Consider the following 19,763-nt stretch of genomic DNA (forward strand, 5'->3'; position numbering starts at 1 on the left):
ATTAAAATATGGCTGCTATAGTTTAATTTGGGATGGAACGCTCAGAGGCTTAGAGCTTCAGCCTTAAGAAGGTTTACTCTGAGCACTTTTCTGAAGCCACCGTGTATATTTAGAACACAGTTTGAAAAACCTTGGTTTGAGGAAGGATTAGAAGAAAGTCAAATGACTTTATTTTCTTTTTTTCAACTTTATTTAGGTATGATTAACAAATTTGTATATATTTAGGTTGTACAACATGATTTTTTTTTCCCAAATGGCTTCTTGTTAATGTAGGAAGACGGATGATCACTAACTTTCAAGGGGACAAAAGGCCATATTTGATAGCGCCCTCTATAGGATAAATCCCAAATTCTACAAATGCAGTTTACCAAGTTAGAAGTGAGTTTTTTCCTGTTGGTCTTTGAAGGAAACATCAGAGTGTAATTGAAAGAGTTGTGGGTTGGGAATTAGGTATTTGTGTTTAGTTCCAGTTCTGCAGTTAGTTAAATATGTGACTTTGGGTAAATAAGTGAATTTATCTGAATATCTATTTCCTTGAGCTACAAAATGATTATTAGGACTAGATCTCTTATTTCTTTGCTCCCTTATTGAAAATTTCTACAGTTATAACTGCAATTTTATAAGCAATTATAATTGCAACTATATAAACATATATATGCATTTAAAGAAAAAAATGCATAGCCCAAGCCGGTTTGGCTCAGTGGATAGAGCGTCGGCCTGCGGACTGAAGGGTCCCAGGTTCGATTCCGGTCGGGGGCATGTACCTTGGTTGCTGGCACCTCCCCAGTGGGAGATGTGCAGGAGGCAGCTGATCGATGTTTCTCTCTCTCATCGATGTTTCTGACTCTCTATCTCTCTCCCTTCCTCTCTGTAAAAAATCAATAAAATATATTTAAAAAAAAAAAAAAAAAAAAAAAAAAAAGAAAAAAATGCATGAAAGTAATTAATATCCTAATTTTAAATTTACATTTTCCTATAATAGCTTTCCATTTTTAAAACTTAAGCTATAAATCAGTCATAAAATGAAACTTCCATTCTGATTGGCTTATAACTTAATTTTATATAGAATTTGGAGAGAGAGAGGGAAGGAGAGAGAGAGAGAAAGAGAGAGAGAAGTATTGATTTGTTCCACTTATTTGTTCACTCATGGGTTGATTTTTGTATGAACCCTGACAGGGATCGAACCTACAACCTTGCCACATGCAGACAATGCTCTAACCAGCTGAGCTACTTGGTCAGGGCAGATCTTTCTTTACTTTTGTGGATTTAGATGTTTTTAATATTTTATAGAAAACAGATAATATTTTGTATTATAATGACTGTGTAACTTGATCTTTTCTAGTCGTTCCCACTCGGTTTTCTCTGTTACAATACATATGAAAGAAACTACAATTGATGGAGAGGAGCTTGTTAAAATTGGAAAGTTGAACTTGGTAAGCATCTACCTAAATACCACTGTTTCATTCTTGTATTTTTACTCCAACTTTATTGACAAATAAAATTATATATTTAAAGTGGACAGTGCGATGATTTGATATACATATTCTTTGTAAAATGATTACCACAATCAAATTAACACATTAATTACCTCACATTATTATCATTATTTTGGTGACAAAACTTAGGATCTACTCTCAGCAAATTTCAGTATAGTATTATTAACTGTACTAGTGTATATCAGATCCCCAGAACTTACTCACCTTAACACTGAAGGTCTTTATCCTTTGACCAGCATCTTCTCCCTATCTCCCCGACCTCTCTGCTTCTGATAACCATTATTCTACTCTCCATTTCTATGAGTTCGACTTTCTCCCCCTCCTCGCTGATTCCACATATAAGTGAGATCATACAGTATTTGTTTTTTTGTCTTGCTCTGTCTGGTTTTTTGCAATTAGCATAATGTCTGTGTAAGTTCCTCCATGTAGAATTTTCTTTCTCATGGCTGAATAATATTTCATTGTGTGTATATACCATATTTTTATCTATTCATCCATTGACAGACACTTAGGTTGTTTCCACATCTAGGCTATTCTGAATAATGCAATGGACATGAGAGTGCAGATATCTCTTTGACATACTGATTTCATTCCCTTAAGATATTTACCCAGAAGCGGGATTGGTAGTTCTCTTCTATTACTTTATTCTTGATCCCTTCAGAGAGCAGCCTGAAATTTTGTACTTCTAGACAATATTTTTATAGTCATTGGGTTATTAGTTATGTAGTGGGTTGTTATTATTATATAGAAAACTTACTTTGCTAGTTATTTAATATATTATAAGAATGAAAGTCTTTGAGTCCAAATCCAGTAGAATGACAACCTTTTTTTTTTCTTTCTTTTTTTTAATTCAAGGTTGATCTTGCAGGAAGTGAAAACATTGGTCGTTCTGGAGCAGTGGATAAGAGAGCTCGGGAAGCTGGAAATATCAACCAATCCCTGTTGACTTTGGGAAGAGTTATTACTGCTCTTGTAGAAAGAACACCTCATGTTCCTTACCGAGAATCTAAACTAACCAGAATCCTCCAGGATTCTCTTGGGGGACGTACAAGAACATCTATAATTGCTACAATTTCTCCTGCATCTCTTAATCTTGAGGTAAGCCCTTTGAACAGTATCTGCCAGTGTAATAGCTGTAATTCTTATTTAGTTATCACATTATTTTATTTTCTTTATTCTTTTTTTAAATGTTTTTATTGATTTTTTTTTATTGATTTTTTTTATTTTTTATTTTTAGAGAGAGCAAGGAAGGAAGAGGGAGAGAGAGATAGAAATATTGATGAGAGAGAAACATTGACTGGCTGCCTCCTGCATGCCCCTTATTGGGGATTGAACCTGCAACCCAGGCATGTGCCCTGGCCAGGGATCAAAACAGTGACCTCTTGGTACATGGGTCAGTACTCAATCACTGAGCCACATCAGCCGGGCTCTTTATTTATTTTTTTAAATTTTCTTAGCAACATCAGTCGGCTGCCTCTCATATACACCCTGACTAGGTATTGAATCTGCAACCTAGGTATGTGCTCTGACCAGGAATTGAAATTGCAACCTTTTTGGTGCATGGGACGACACTCCAATTAAATAAGCCACCTGGCCAGGGTGCTGTCTCGTTTTAAAAGTTCATCAATTGGCTGAATTAATTCTGTACTATATAATAAAAAGAATCTGGACATTGCATGTGGACACATTTAGGAGAACACCACTGAAAAAAATGTCTTTCTCCTTCCTGGCAGAGTTTTTAATCTTAAAAAGCCAGTTGCTTACTGGCTTTTTCCACACAGTCTTCAAAGAAAATTGTTGTGGTCATTAGCAGTGTATGGTTACATGGGATATAGAGATTTAATTGAGGACTTAGAAGTTAAGTGAATGTTAGTGTTTAGACTGCTTAGAGAGCAGTGAAGGTGGGGTTGGGTGTGTTGGAATAGGTGGGAAAACCAAAAGAAACAACAAAGATGGCAAAATTGACTCTTACTTTATTGTAATAATCATCTACTTTGGAATTAGAAAAACTTTATAAGGTCTTTAACTCTCCTGTCCTTAAAAAAATATTCTTATTGAGATATGATTCACATACCATAAAATTCACCCATTATTACTATGTTCACAGAGCTATGCAATCATTACCAAAATCTAAGTTTAGAATATTTCATCACCCCAGTCTGCCCCAACTCCCAGTCTTTGGTTACTACTAATCTACTTTTCTTAATCTATAGATTTGCCTACTCTGAACATTTCATATACATGGAATCACACAATAAGTGTTCTTTTGTGACCAGCTTCTTTCACTTACCATAATGTTTTCTTTTTTTTTTTTTAATTTGTTTTTATTGGTTTCAGAGAAAGGAAGGGGGAGGGAGAGAGGAATAGATACATCAATGATGAGAAAGAATCATTGATGGGCTGCCTCCTGCATGACCCCTCCTGGGGATCAAGCCCGAAACCAGGGCATGTGTCCGGACTGGGAATCGAACCGTGATCTCCGGGTTCATAGGTTGATGCTCAACCATTGAACTACACCAGCCAGACACCATAATGTTTTTAATGTTCATCCATATTGTAGCATGTATCAGTACTTCATTTTTTTGGTGGATGAGTAATATTCTGTTGTATGGATATAGGACATTTTGTTTATTCATCAGTTGATTGAATTCAAAAAATTACTAGATCAAGTTATTATAAAGTTAAAGACCCTAAACATTGAAGAGAAAGAAAAAAGATAGGGATGTTTTGAAAAATCTCTTTTTTTTTTTTTAAATATATTTTATTGATTTTTCACAGAGAGGAAGGGAGAGAGAGAGAGAGTTAGAAACATCGATGAGAGGGAAACATCGATCAGCTGCCTCCTGCACATCTCCCACTGGGGATGTGCCCGCAACCCAGGTACATGCCCCTGACCGGAATCGAACCTGGGACCCCTCAATCCGCAGGCCGACGCTCTATCCACTGAGCCAAACCGGTTTTGGCGAAAAATCTCTTTTTTAAAGGTTGGGTATAATAGTCTTAGTGGCAGATTTTCAGATTAGCTATAACCATAAATTATTACTTATGAGTTATTTTATAGTACATTTTAGGTAACAGAACTACATTCTCATAATATCTTTAGTAATTGGCTTTTTCATCACAGGAAACTCTGAGTACATTGGAATATGCTCATAGAGCAAAGAACATACTGAATAAGCCTGAAGTTAACCAGAAACTAACCAAAAAAGCCCTTATTAAGGTAATTTTGCATTTTTGTGGAGTAATATAATCTTGTTTGACAAATATGAAAATAAGAAATTGCAATAATTATTAAAAGATTTGTTAAATTGCCTGTGGTAGGGCTTTTCATTTAATAATATAAACTAAATACAGTGGGGCCTTGACTTGCGAGTGTCCCGACTAACGAGTTTTTCCGAGATATGAGCCGTCTCTAGGCCGATTTTTTGCTTTGAATTGACAGAGTAATTTGAGTTAACGAAGGTCCTTAACGAGCTCCGTTACGGAACGAATTAAACTCGTAAGTCAAGGCCCCACTGTACCTATGTTAAAATCTTTTTTCTAATGCTAACATGTTGACTTTTCCAGCTCTATTAAATCAGCAAAATTTGAAAATATTTACATTTAAAAAGTTTATTTATTTATAATTTAAGGGTAACATGTATAGTTACTATACACTAGGGTATAATTACTGTAACATTCACCCATTTTAAGCCTACAATTTTAGGATTTTTGTTCATTAAGATTCCATATATTAGTGAAATCATATGTTACTTGTCTCTCTCTAACTGATTTATTTCACTTAGCATAATGCTCTCCAGGTCCATTTATGCTGTTGAAAAGGATAAGATTTTCTTCCTTTTTATTGCCGAGACTAGTATTTTGTTGTGTAAATGTACCATAGCTTTTCTTTATCCACTCATCTACTGATTGGCACTTGGGCTGCTTCCAAATCTTGACTATTGTAAGTAACACTGCAGAGAACATAAGGTTGTAAATATTCTTTCAATTTAGTGTTTTGGGTTTCTTAAGATAAATTTCCAGAAGTGGAATCACTGGGTCATAACGCAGTTCCATTTTTAATTTTTTGAGGGAACCCCATATGGCTTTCCACTGTGGCTGCACCAATCTGCATTCCCATCAACAGTGTATGAAGGGCTTCCTTTTCCCCACATCCTCACCATTATTTGTTTATTGATATTGATGATAGCCATTCTGACACATGTGAGGTGATATCTCATATTGACCATTGTATATCCTCTTTGGAAAAGTGTGTATTTGGGTCCTTTGTCCATTTTTATTTTTATTTTTTACCTTAAAAAAAAATTTTTTTTTTTCAGAGAAGGGAGAGGGAAAGATAGAAATATCAATAATGAGAGAGAATCATTAATCTGCTGCCTCCTGTACACCCCCTACTGTGGGGATGGAGTCCACAACCTGGGCAGGTGCCCTGACCAGGAATCTAAGTGTGCTCTTTTGGTTCATAGGTCAACACTAAACCATTCAGCCACACCAGCTGGACTAGGCCCATTTTCTAATTGGATTATTTGAGTTTTTTATGGTTGTGGTTTGAAAGTTCTTCATATATTCTAGATACTAGTAGTCCGGTGCATGAAATTCATGCACATTATAAGGGAATTAATTAGCGGAGATATTTTCATATTGCTATTATTTGCCTTTTCTCTATAATAGAAGTGTGAGAGGTGAAAGGAAATTAGTAAAATGTATATGAAAATAATATATAAATTTATTAATAAATAAACAGTAACAAGGATATAACAACAGAGGCATGACATAAAAACGACAAAAACATGATATAAAACAACAATAATGCAAACAATGACTGATAAAGTGATTAAACTTATTCTAATATCTCCCTGTACACCACATTAAGAGTGAAAACACTTTCAGAGTGCTTGACTAATTTCCCTTGTGATGAAGTACTTAGAACTTTAACTGTAACATCACATGCTCTTCAAACTCGAGAGAAAGCAACATATAACTGATCATGTGCAAAAACGGGTTCAGGTAGGAACATGCCTACTCTGTCTAGAGTTTGTCCTTGTGATTTATTAATAGTCATCACAGATGCTGGCATCACGGGAAACCGTCGTTGAATCAGTTTAAATGGAATGTTCTTGGAATCAGAACAGCCTCTCCCTCTGCAGATCCTCTTAATACTTCAGCTTCCATAATGTTAGGTCATAATCTTTTAATAATAAATCTGGTACCATTACAAAGACCCTATTTACTATTGAGATTTCTCAATAGCATGATGATTGCACCCACTTTCAATTTTAATTTATGACACGGCATTCCTGAAGGAGTAATACTATTAAGAAATTCGATGGGAAAATTTTCCTTTTCAGCATCATCTATGGCAGAGGTCCTCAAACTTTTTAAACAGAGGGCCAGTTCACTGTCCCTCAGACATTCCACACATGTGCACTGTGGGCCCGGGTCGAGTCGGCTGCTAAGCAGGACAGGCAGCGACGGCAAAAACACCCGGCGGGGCGGGCTGGATAAATGTTTTCGGCGGGCCGCATGTGGCCTGTGGGCCGTAGTTTGAGGACCCCTGATCTATGGAATCAATGGAATCATCACTCAAATATGTGTGAAAATCTCCATTGAGTATATCCAAATTTTCTTCATTTAATTTTTGAACATGCTCATTTTTTGGACAAAGAATTGCACGTTTAGATATATTTTTAATATTATCTATAGCAGTGGTTCTCAACCTTGGCTGCACATTAGAATCACCTGGGAATCTTTTTAAAATCCTGATTCCTGGGCCTCATCCTCTGGAAATAGTTTCTTTGTGATGGGGTGGGGCCACAACATTAGTAACAAAGAAACAGAACTAAAACTTTATTGTAGGGAGCTGTTACAGTGTTTTGGACAGGTTCAAGCCTTGGACTGATGAGAGGGCACAGCCCTGTCATTGCCACGTGCAAGTCCCAGCTTGGAGGGCAGGGCCCTCACAGCACAATTATAGCCAACAGCTGTAGTTGTAAGCTTGAACCTATGTAAGTCAGAACACATGGCCCCACGTGCCTTAGTGATGTGGGCTTGATAGAGTTCAGGTGCATGTAGTTGAGTAGGATTGAAACCCAGGAGAATGTTGTAAACATCTTGGTCACACCCTTACTTTGCCTCATAGCATCTGCTATAAAATAAAGGCATGGCTGTGGGCATGGTGGATGTCTCCCAGAGAAGCAGCGTCCCACGAGACCCAGGTTTCATTCTCGTCTGTCTTTTCTAAGCCTTTCAGCCACCCCCACTCAGGTTCACCCCTGGCCGTGCTGGTGAGGCACACTTTAGGAAGATATGCCTCCACGCTCCCAGGGCGGGTTCCTGCCTCAAACCACGCCCTTACAGGAAACAGCTCCGGGAAAACAGCTTGGGGGAGGGCACAGCCGTTGCCAAGACAACCCCTGCAGGACTGACTTCCTTCCACTTGGTCATGTCGGTTGTGATCGTGATGAACACCACCCATGGTTTTTATATAAGTAGACTAGTCCATATCACAAACATGGTTTGTAATCATTTTCTAGTTTATAGCTTGTCTTCTCATCTTCATAAGGACTTTTGTAGAGCAAATGTTTTTGAATTCAGTGTGATTAATTTTTTCCTATTATGAATTGTGCTTTTGGTGTCAGTTGTAAGAACTCTATGCCTATCTCTAGATCCTGAAGTTTTTTTCTTTCGAAATTTTTGTATCTCTACATTTCACATTTAAGTCCATAATTCACTTTGAATTGTCTTTTGATTAAGGTGTAAAATTTAGGTCAAGCTGCATATTTTTTGCCTATTGGCAAAACTAGTTCTTAGGTGGTGGTATGTTCTCCCACCAGGAAGCACATGTCTGCTTCTTTATCTTTTTGTTAAGAATTGATGATATTCAATGAGTTGACCCATTAGCTCTTTAAGGGTTGCAAAATGGTAATTTTCTAATTCAATTCTTCTTAACTAATTGCTGGGCTACCTCTATAATGAGGAACTTGCCCTCAGCTACCCTAGGGTATACTTCTTATAGAAAGGCAGGAAAAATGCTTGTTTCATTTCCTTTAATTGATAGTTTTGAGAATAATGCATTAATTTTCTAGCTTTTTTTCTTTTCACCCAAAGATATGTTTTGTTTTGTTTTTTTAAATTTTGTTTTATTGCTTAAAGTATTACCAAGAGTAATACATATGTCCCCCCCGCCCCCCTGACATTCCCCCGGCCTCCCCTACCCCCCAGTGTCTATGTCCATTGGTTATGCTTATGTGCATGCATACAAGTCCTTTGGTTGATCTCTTATCCCCCTCCCCCTCAACCTTCCCCAGCCTTCCCGCTGTAGTTTGACAGTCTGTTCAAGGCTGCTCTGCCTCTGTATCTATTTTTGTTCATCAGTTTATAATGGTCTTTATTATCCATAAAAGAGTGAGATCATGTGGTATTTTTCTTTTACTGACTGGCTTATTTCACTTAGCATAATGCTCTCCAGTTCCATCCATGCTGTTGCAAATGGTAAGAATTCCTTCTTTTTTACAGCAGCATAGTATTCCATTTTGTAGATGTACCACAGTTTTCTAATCCATTCATCTGCTGATGGGCACTTAGGCTGTTTCCAGATCTTAGCTATGGTGAATTGTGCTGCTATGAACATAGGGATGCATATATCCTTTCTGATTGGTGTTTCTGGTTTCTTGGGATATATTCCTAGAAGTGGGATCACTGGGTCAAATGGGAGTTCCATTTTTAGTTTTTTGAGGAAACTCCATACTGTCTTCCATAGTGACTGCACCAGTCTGCATTCCCACCAGCAGTGCACAAGTGTTCCTTTTTCTCCACATCCTCTCCAGCACTTGTCGTTTGTTGATTTGTTGATGATAGCCAGTCTGACAGGTGTGAGATGGTACCTTATTGTTATTTTGATTTGCATCTCTCAGATGATTAGTGACTTTGAGCATGTTTTCATATGTCTCCTGGCTTTCTGAATGTCCTCTTTTGAAAAGTGTCTATTTAGGTCCTTTGCCCATTTTTTGATTGGATTGTTTATCTTTTGTTAAGTTGTATGAGTTCCCTATAAATGTTGGAGATTAAACCCTTATCGGTGATAACATTGACAAATATGTTCTCCCATGCAGTGGGCTTTCTTGTTTTGTTGATGGTTTCTTTTGCTGTGCAGAAGCTTTTTATTTTGATGTAGTCCCATTTGTTTATTTTCTCTTTAGTTTCCAATGCCCTAGGAGCAGTATCAGTGAAGAAATTGCTTCGGCATATGTCTGAGATTTTGTAGCCTTTGGATTCCTCTAGTATTTTTATGGTTTCCCATCTTACATTTTAAGTCCTTTATCCATTTTGAGTTTATTTTTGTGTATGGTGTAAGTTGGTGGTCTAGTTTCATTTTTTTGCATGTATCTGTCCAATTTTCCCAACACCATTTATTGAAGAGACTGTCTTGACTCCATTGTATGTTCTTGCCTCCTTTGTCAAAATATTAATTGAGCATATTGGTTTGGGTCGATTTCTGGGTTCTCTGTTCTATTCCATTGAGCTATATGTCTGTTCTTGTGCCAGTACCAGGCAGTTTTGAGAACAGTGGCTTTGTAATACAGCTTGATATCTGGTTTTGAGATCCCACCTACTTTGTTCTTCTTTCTCAGAATCGCTGCAGCTATTTGGGATCTTTTTTTAGTCCAGATGAATTTTTGGAGCATTCGTTCTAGGTCTGTGAAATATGCCATTGGTATTTTAATGGGAAGTGCGTTGAATTTATAGATTACTTTGGGTAGTATGGACATTTTAATGATGTTGATTCTACCAATCCAAGAACATGGTATGTTCTTCCATCTGTTTATGTCTTCCTCTATCTCTTTTTTCCACGTCCTGTGTAGAGGTCTTTTGCCTCTTTAGTTAAGTTTATTCCTAGGTATCTTAATTTTTTTGGTGTAATGGTAAATGGGATTGCGTTTTTAGTGTCTCTTTCTGTAAGTTCACTATTGGTATATAGAAATGCTGTAGATTTCTTGGCCTTAATTTTGTATCCTGCTACATTGCTGAATTCATTTGGTGCTCTACACGTTCAGAGAAACTTCTCTAGTAACGAACTATAGAAATGATCCCTGAAAGTATAGTCTTCAAAGATATGTTTTTTAATTGATTTTTTTTTAAGAGAGAGAGAGAGAGGGAGACTGGAAAGGGAGTGAAGGAGGAGGGAAGAGAGCGAGAAAAGAGAGAGAGATTAGTTGCCTCTTGGTCAGGGAATTGAACCCAAAACCTTTTGGTGTATGGGACAATGCTCCAACCAACTGAGCCACGTGGCCAGGGTGGTTTTCTAGCTTTCTTAATGTCATTATAAACTCATGAACTTAAAATTTTGTTAATCCATTGTAGCTATTATCCTCAGTGATTATCAAATTGTTTCTCCTTTGACCTGTGGTAACTTTCTCCAAGTGATTTCTTGAGCCCTTTTTATTATCATAAGCTTTTTTAGCTTCATTTTTATTTTGTTTGACAAAATATTCTAGGTTTATCTTGAATGTTTCTTGCCCCAACTCTAGAGTCAGATACTTCTCTAAAAAATCCTGATGTGTGTTTTTTTTAGTGTGAAATGCTACTTGAAGACCAACCTGGGTACTGGAGATTACGTGGTGTGTTTTTCAGAAGCTCATATTGTTATAATGAGTAAATTTAAAGGCTCTTTGAAAGCTGTTGAAAGACTATTCTGTACAAATTAATATTGAATGAAAAGTATGCCTATTATTTTTTTATCATACATTTTTATGATTTAAAAAATATAAAAGGGCTAACTTTTTATTTCGTCCCCAAACCAAATTTAAAAATATGTTGTTCTATATTGACACCTACAATATTCTTCTTGTGTAGGAATATACAGAAGAGATAGAGCGTCTGAAACGAGATCTTGCTGCAGCCCGTGAAAAAAATGGGGTGTACATTTCTGAAGAGAATTTTAGGTAAGCCAATAGCTATGGAAATTAATTTCCAAGAATAAGTATTTTCTGATAACAGGATGTTGGAAGTAAAATTTACTCATTTGACAGTAAATAAAATCTTTATTTGTTGTTCTTTTTACAATGCTTGTTTTTCTTTTGATATTAACAAGAACTTATCAAACAGTTTAAAAAGATTTTATATTAACTTTCCCCCCCATTTATTTATTTATTTATTTATTTATTTATTTATTTATTTAGAGAGCGTGGAAGGGAGGAGAGAGAGACACTGGGGTGGGGCACGAACCTGAAACCCAGGCACATGCCCTTGATTGGGAATCCAACCCATGTGAGGGCTGGCGCTCTACCACTGAGCCACACCGGCCAGGGCTATTTTTTATTTTTTAAATAATTACAGATTCACATGAAATTGTAAGAAGAGTGCAAAGAGGTCCCATGTATTTTCCATCCAGTTTCCCCAATTGATTACCTCTTAAGTAACTTCTTTACATTATCAAAACTGGGAAATTGGTACAATGTATGTGTATAAATCTATCACTTTATCACGTTTGTATATTCGTGTAGTTCAGAACTATCATCTCAAAGATCTCCCTCTTGCTGACTCTTTATATTCATATCCACGTTCTTCTCCAGTGATTCCTAACCTCTGGCAACCACTAATCTGTTCACTTTTTAAAGCCCTGGAGTAGTTTGTTCAAAGTAAAGTTAGTCAAAGGACTGTTAGCACATACCTTGGTGGTAGGCTCGATCCCTGACCTTGGTGGTTGGGGCACATGTGGGAGGCAACCAATCTCTCTCTCTTTCTCTCCACGCGCCCCCCCCTCCCACCCCCCGCCCCACTCTCTCTAAAAAAAAAATCAATGGAAAAATATCCTTGGGTGAGGATGAACAATAATAAAAAAGACTGTTAGAACTAATTCTCCTTTTGCACCTCAGTTCTAACTTTTCCTTTAATGAACAATATCTCTACCTAATAATTTGAGGAAATTTGTATTCACAAAAGAATCTGTGCCATTTAGCACAATGTGGAATAGAAAATTGTTGGTAGTTATGAAGGAACTGGAAGATAAAGAATACAAAAGATAGCATTCACTTCTGAAACTTTCTAATGCTCAAGAAATCAGAGACCCATTAAAGTGGACCGGAGTTACCTGGTCCAAAATGATGTCAATAGTGCTGAGGCTGAGGATCTGCTCTAGAGAACAGTCCTTTGCTCCCCTGAGGATTTCTGTGGTGGTTTGATAGTGGCATGTGTGTTGAGGTGTATTTGGGTATAGTAGGCAGTGAGAGGTGTAATTGCTCTGTCATACTTTAATTCTGTTCTCCAGTTTTGTGTCCTGTTTATGTTCTATATTCCTGATTACAGACACTTAGGTTGTATTCCCCCCTACCTCTTTTTTTATGTGAGTTGTATTCCTCTGTTAGCTTCTTTGCTTCTCAAATTTTATATACACACATTTCTTCCCCTATGGGTAGGGATTCTCGGCTTCAAAACGGAGATAACAGGAAAACAACTTTAAACAAGGACAAAGAATACATTCATTTTTTGCGATTTGTGTGTATTCCTTATTGGCACTAGGCATCATTTTCATGATAGTGACAAACGGCAAAGCTGATGTGTAACTGCCACAATTGTGTTAGAATAAATTGTTTAGGAATTAGGAAAAAAAAATGCTAATTGTTGAATTCATATTAAACTTTATTTCAGAGCCATGAATGGAAAACTAACTGTTCAAGAAGACCAGATTGTAGAATTGATTGAAAAAATTGGTGCACTTGAGGAGGAGCTAAGTAGGGTAAGCATTCCAAACAATATTGAATATTATGTAAAAAGCAAATATTTAAAGAAAATTTCAGAATGTGAGGGATCTATATTTTTAAGATTTTTTTCAGTATATGGGGCTGACCCATATACTGAAAATAAGCTGTATCATAATTTTGTCACAATTGTAATGAAGAAACTATTTTTAAAAATTTTAAACTATTGATTAATTTTAGAGAGAGGAACTTGGAAGAGAGACAGAGAGATATCGATTTGTTGTTCCACTTATTTATGTATTCATTGATTGAATCTTTTTTTAAATATGTTTTTTGGTTTTTTTTGTTTTTTTTTTTGTTTTTTTTTTTAATTAAATCTTTATTGTTCAGATTATTACATTTGTTCCTCTTTTTTTCCCCCCATAACTCCCCTCCTCCCAGTTCCCGCCCCACCATCCGCAATCACTCCCCACCCACTGTCCTCATCCATAGGTGCACGATTTTTGTCCAGTCTCTTCCCGCATCTCCGACACCCCTTTCCCCCCCAAGAATAGTCCATTCCCTTTCTATGTCCCTCATTCTATTATAATCACCAGTTCATTCTGTTCATCGGATTATTTATTCACTTGATTCTTAGATTCACTTGTTGATAGATGCATATTTGTTGTTCATAATTTGTATCTTTACCTTTTTCTTCCTCTTCCTCTTCTTAAAGGATACCTTTCAGCATTTCATATAATCCTGATTTGGTGGTGATGAACTCCTTTAGCTTTTCCTTATCTGTGAAGCTCTTTATCTGACCTTCAATTCTGAATGATAGCTTTGCTGGATAAAGTAATCTTGGTTGTAGGTTCTTGGTATTCATCACTTTGAATATTTCTTGCCACTCCCTTCTGGCCTGCAAAGTTTCTGTTGAGAAATCAGCTGACAGTCGTATGGGTATTCCCTTGTAGGTAACTGAGTTTCTTTCTCTTGCTGTTTTTAAGATTCTCTCTTTATCTTTTGCTCTTGGCATTTTAATTATGATGTGTCTTGGTGTGGTCCTCTTTGGATTCCTTTTGTTTGGGGTTCTCCGCGCTTCTTGGACCTGTAAGTCCATTTCTTTCACCAGGTGAGGGAAGTTTCTGTCATTATTTCTTCAAATAGGTTTTTAATATCTTGCTCTCTCTCATCTTCTGGCACCCCTATAATTCTGATGTTGGTACGCCTGAAGCTGTCCCAGAGGCTCCTTACACTATCCTCGCATTTTTGGATTCTTTTTTCATTTTGCTTTTCCGGTTGGGTGTTTTTTGCTTCCTCGCATTTCAAATCATTGACTTGATTCTTGCGCTCCTCTGGTCTGCTGTTGGGAGTCTGTATAATATTCGTTATTTCAGTCAGTGTATGCTTAATTTCTAGTTGATTCCCCAATATAACATCGAGGGTCTCATTAGTTTTCTTGTAGATCTCATTAAGTTTATCGGCGGCTTCTAAACAGTTCTTGAGAGACCTTAAAAGTGTGGTTCTGAACTCTAGATCTTCCATTGACAATTTTGTCCTGTTTCTTTGTCTCCGCATTTTGTTATGCTTCCTTGGTGCACCCCCTAGTGGTCTTTGTTCGTGGTTTTATAGTTAAATCTTGATTGTTGTAGCTAATACCAGGGAGGGTTTGACCTCCAGGCCAAGTGGCTATGAGAATCAGCTGTGTCTGCAGTGAGAGAACTTCTGTCCTCTAGGGAGGTGCTAATCTAGCCTTTGCCTGAGGCTATCCGGCAAATGCCTCTGTGCAGGGCTTGGGCGGGGCGGGTCGCACAGGATCAATAGGGTGGGCCGGAGAGAACAGTTATGGCGGCTCTCAGTCCTGTCCCCAGGGGCTCTGCCTCTCTGAGTCCCAGCACCCACTGCAAACCTCGGAGAGAAGGCTGCACTCGCTCTGACCGAAGCCAGGCAGTCCCGCTGCTCCCGTTTGAGTCTGGGTCCCTAAAGACTCGCCCGGATCTGGAGCTCAGAGTCTGCGACTCCCTCCCGATTGAAAACGCCAACCGCACCCTCCGCCGCCAGCCCACTCCGCACGCGCACTCCGCACCTCAGAATTTGACTTCAGCACTGCGCCTCCTCTGAGTGTCCGTATGCGTTTCTCTTTCCTCCTAGTTGTAGGACTTCCATTCAGCCAGCGTTCCAGTGGTTTTGGGTGATGTCCGTTCTGTCTTTTAGTTTCACTTTTGAAGTAGTTGTTCAAAGCAGCAAACTCCGGCGTTATCCTATGGCGCCATCTTGGTTCCTCCTCTTTTAAATATGTTTTTATTGATTTTAGAGAGAGAGAATGGAGAGGGGGAGAGAGATAAAAATATAGATGAGAGAGAAACATCCCTTCGCTGCCTCCTTAATGCCCTCCACTGGGGAATAAGCCCACAACCCAGGCATGTGCCCTGAATGGGAATCAGACTGGTGGCCTCTTAATGCATGCGTCAGTGCTCTACCACTGAACCACACCAAGCAGGCATTGGTTGATTCTTGTATGTTCCCTGACCCGGGATAGAACCTGCAACCTTGGCATATCAGGATGACATTCTAACCAACTGAGCTACTGGTCACAGCAGAAACTATTTTGACACATTAATGCAACATTACAAGAAATTAACTGAAATGTGTGATTTTATTGGTCAAGCTAAATAGTGAGTGCTAAGCCCTAGCTGGTTTGACTCAGTGGATAGTGCATCGGCCTGCGGACTGAAGGGTCCCGGGTTTGATTCCATGCCTGGGTTGCAGGCTCGATCCACAGTAGGGGGCATGCAGGAGGCAGCCGATCAATGATTCTCTCTTGTCATTGATGTTTCTATCTCTCTCTCCTTCTCCCTTCCTCTCTGAAATCAATAAAAATATATATTAAAAAATAGTGAATGCTGCCTGACCGGTTTGGCTCAGTGGATAGAGCGTCGGCCTGCGGACTGAAGGGTCCCAGGTTCGATTCCAGTCAAGGGCATGTACCTTGGTTGCGGGCACACCCTGGGGGTGTGCAGGAGGCAGCTGACCGATGTTTCTCTCTCATCGATTTTTCTAACTCTCTATCCCTCTCCCTTCCTCTCTGTAAAAAATCAATAAAATATATTAAAATAACAAATAAACAAAAAAAACCCCTTGCTGTTAAAAAAAAAATAGTGAATGCTGAGACATTTTCATTAATGTGTTTATCAGATGAGGGAATGGAATATTGGGAGAAAACAGATGTTAAATAACTTAGATGTAAAGACCTGATTCTTTTGTGCCAGCCTCATATTGGCAGTGTTGGATAAATCCCGAAGAATTAATACCATTACACTAGACCTATTTTATTTGTTTTTAATTAACTTACAGAATAAACCAGAAGCCATATAAAATGTACTAACCTACCTTGTAACTTACAACTTGTTACAATTTTGCATGGAAATAATTTGGTTCTTCTAATATTATATTATGAACTAGCCAGGTGTCTCACCAATCAGTTCAGCACTTTAATTCTTTAAAAAATGTTTAATGTATTATATTTAGGTTACAGAATTATTTGTGGATAATAAAAATGAACTTGAGCAGTGTAAATCTGACCTACAAAATAAGACACAGGAACTTAAAACCACTCAAAAACATTTACAAGAAACTAAATTACAGCTTGTTAAAGAAGAGTATGTGTCGTCAGTTTTGGAAAGTACTGAGAAGAAACTTCATGATACCGCCAGCAAGGTTTGTCCTTTGTTTTGATTGTATTTGCATTGAAGAAATTAGCAAATGGGTAGAAGTAAATTACTTTGCTGTCTGTAGCATTAATTGTGAAATTCTATTATTCACCTCAAATTCACATTTCTGTCAGTTTAAAAATGTTATTTTATTATTTTATCTAAGTTTTCCTCATTGGAGATGCTAGATTAAGGAAAAAGCTTCCAGAAGTTTTGAAAATAGAACATGACTTTAATATTCCTTATGGACATTTACAATAATGATGTAATACTTTTTTCTAAGGTCATGATTGAAGATAATCAGTAATCAAGATTTTAGGACCTTCTAATGATGGAAATTGTTGAAAGTATTTAATTTTTTATTAGATATACTTTTGAGAAAATAGGAACGCATAATATGCAAAAAACTTGTAGGGCAGTATAATTACTATAATTGGCAAAATCAGTTTTCCTTGTCTAGATGGTAGGGGAAATGAATATTCTTAGGTTAATTAGCATGAGTTTAAAAATTTCTTCTGATGCAATATATACAACTTTCAAGTTCTTAATAGGAGCAATCCTTATGTAGCACAGATACTTTTGTAGACGGCTTTTGTCATATCCATCTTATCAACATTTATTTTTAAAAAATAATATATAGTTGCTTGACACAGTTGAAGAAACTACAAAAGATGTATCTGGTCTCCATTCCAAACTGGATCGTAAGAAGGCAGTTGATGAGCACAACGCAGAAGCTCAGGATATTTTTGGCAAAAATCTGAATAGCCTGTTTAATAATATGAAAGAATTGATAAGAGATGGCAGCTCAAAACAAAAGACCATGCTGGGACTTCACAAGACCTTGTTTGGTAAGTTCAAGCATTTCTAATGATTCTAATTGTTGTGTGTTTAGTGGGAGACTAATTTCAAAACTGATAGTTTAATATAAAAAATTTCAGGTGACAGTGTCACTAGTTCTTCCCGTGCACACACTATGTTCAGACTAGAGGTTAATACTTTCACTGCCTTCAATTGAAAACAAATTTACTTGGGCTGTTTTTTCCTGTTTTCTATAAAAGAACATGTTTATTAAGCAATAACTAAGTATATAAACTTTAGAAGTAAAAGTCCCTTTAACCCTGACCCTCTCCCATTCTCTATAGACACTGCTGTTAAATTTATTGAGTTTCTTGAAATTTTCTGTACATAAACATTTTGCATCTTTTTTCTTTTGAGAACATACATCTTGAATGTTTGCCGTATTGTCAGAATATGTTTATGTATCATTTTAAACCAAACCATTATTGTTATCTTCATGGCGGTGGGTTGCGAACCTCCTAAGTATTAGTTTATTTATTATGGAAGTATTATCCTTATTATAGAAAATTTGGGAAATGCAAAAATGTAAAAATTGTTTAAATCACCTAGAGTCTAGTCATTTTAAGCCAAATGCTATAAATTTTGTTTATTGATTTCTAGTTTATCTTTTCTTCTATAATCTCTCTTACCTATTGTAATACTGTATATTACTTGTAGTTAGAGATTAATTTTAGAGTGTTCTAGTTGTTTGTTTACTGTGAGTTGTAGTTATGGGTCTGATATACTACAGATTTGTCAACTGTTTACAGAATACTGTAGAACAAATATAATTTATACTTAAAATGTTTCCTTGCTTATGTAGTAAGACACTTTTGTTAAGCTTATTTGTTATGACGAATTTCCACAACAGAGATATAGTTTTGCCAATCTCTTCGGGGTGGTTCAAACTGTATTTAAATATGTTAATGCTAAAGTTCACATCTTTTTTTTTTTTTTTTTTGGTTACAGGTAACCTGCTGTCTTCCAGTGTTTTTGCATTAGACACCATTACTACAACAGCACTTGGATCTCTCTCATCTGTTCCAGAAAATGTGTCTAAACATGTTTCTCAAATTTCTAATATGATATTAGAAGAACAGTCATTAGCAGAAGAAAGTAAAACTGTACTTCAGACATTGCTTGTTAGTAAATATTTTAAAGTATATTTGAAGGGTTATGTTTGCTAAGTCCTCAAAAACATGTTAACTGTTCTTTCATCTTAGTTTTACTTGACACAGTGATAAACATCACTTTAAGAGAGTAGGTTTATATTTTAAAGACAAATCCTCTCCACTGTTTTTCTTTCCCAGAAAGAATACTTTCCAAATGCATATAATTACCTTTGACAATTTTTTCAATTATATCTTGCAACATTACCACTTCTAATAACTCAAAAGGGTAGGTTTAGCTACAGATGAATTCAAGGGACCCATGGCCTGCCACCTAGCTCAGAAATAGTAAATTATTTTTCCGCTGGGTCCTGGAATCATCCAGCTGATGTTACATTGACTCAATCAGAAGGAGATATTAAGTGGTTAATTTTAAAACTACATTAATACAGAAATATGTGCAAGAAAATAACTTAGAAGATAGAATTCTAGAAACACATAAAATAATTTGTGAGGTCAGATCGGTGTGATCAAGCCCTTATGGCTATAATTGTAAGGCTGTTTTTCATAGTTCTATAAAAGTCACTAATCTAATTATACTTAATATTACCTCCTCCATACCTGATTTGTATTATACTCTTTTATTTATAGTTGTATGATTTATCTAGGAAGTTCTTGGCCATATTACTTACTTTGTTTTCTTTTTTGTGTAGGCTCTCTGCCTCTCTTTTTGAGTTAAATAATATTGTTGAACATGATCCAAGTAAATGCTACAAATGTTAGTTGACACTCTGCCTAGATTTAAATTCTTATATGACATTTTTGATAGATTTCTTTAATCACCCAAGCTTGACAAAGTTAAAAGATACTGTTAATACTTAGTTATTTTTTTTTTAAATATATTTTATTGATTTTTTACAGAGAGGAAGGGAGAGA

General features: G+C 36.7%; 1 protein-coding gene across 1 annotated transcript in view; it reads left to right on the forward strand.

The window, feature by feature from the left end:
* The window catches only part of KIF11 (kinesin family member 11), a gene marked incomplete at its 5' end in the record, with an annotated part of 46,181 nt that overhangs the window by 9,375 nt on the left and 17,043 nt on the right, over positions 1-19,763 (forward strand). Inside the window, 8 exons of the mRNA XM_081105221.1 lie at positions 1,343-1,433; positions 2,352-2,594; positions 4,621-4,716; positions 11,349-11,437; positions 13,143-13,230; positions 16,700-16,888; positions 17,522-17,729; positions 18,688-18,860. Of these exons, the coding sequence (XP_080961347.1) occupies positions 1,343-1,433; positions 2,352-2,594; positions 4,621-4,716; positions 11,349-11,437; positions 13,143-13,230; positions 16,700-16,888; positions 17,522-17,729; positions 18,688-18,860 (1,177 nt within the window). The remainder of the gene's footprint in view (positions 1-1,342; positions 1,434-2,351; positions 2,595-4,620; positions 4,717-11,348; positions 11,438-13,142; positions 13,231-16,699; positions 16,889-17,521; positions 17,730-18,687; positions 18,861-19,763) is intronic.

This window comes from Myotis nattereri (assembly GCF_964212035.1).
Source record: "Myotis nattereri genome assembly, chromosome: 13".
Classification (NCBI taxonomy): Eukaryota; Metazoa; Chordata; class Mammalia; order Chiroptera; family Vespertilionidae; genus Myotis; species Myotis nattereri.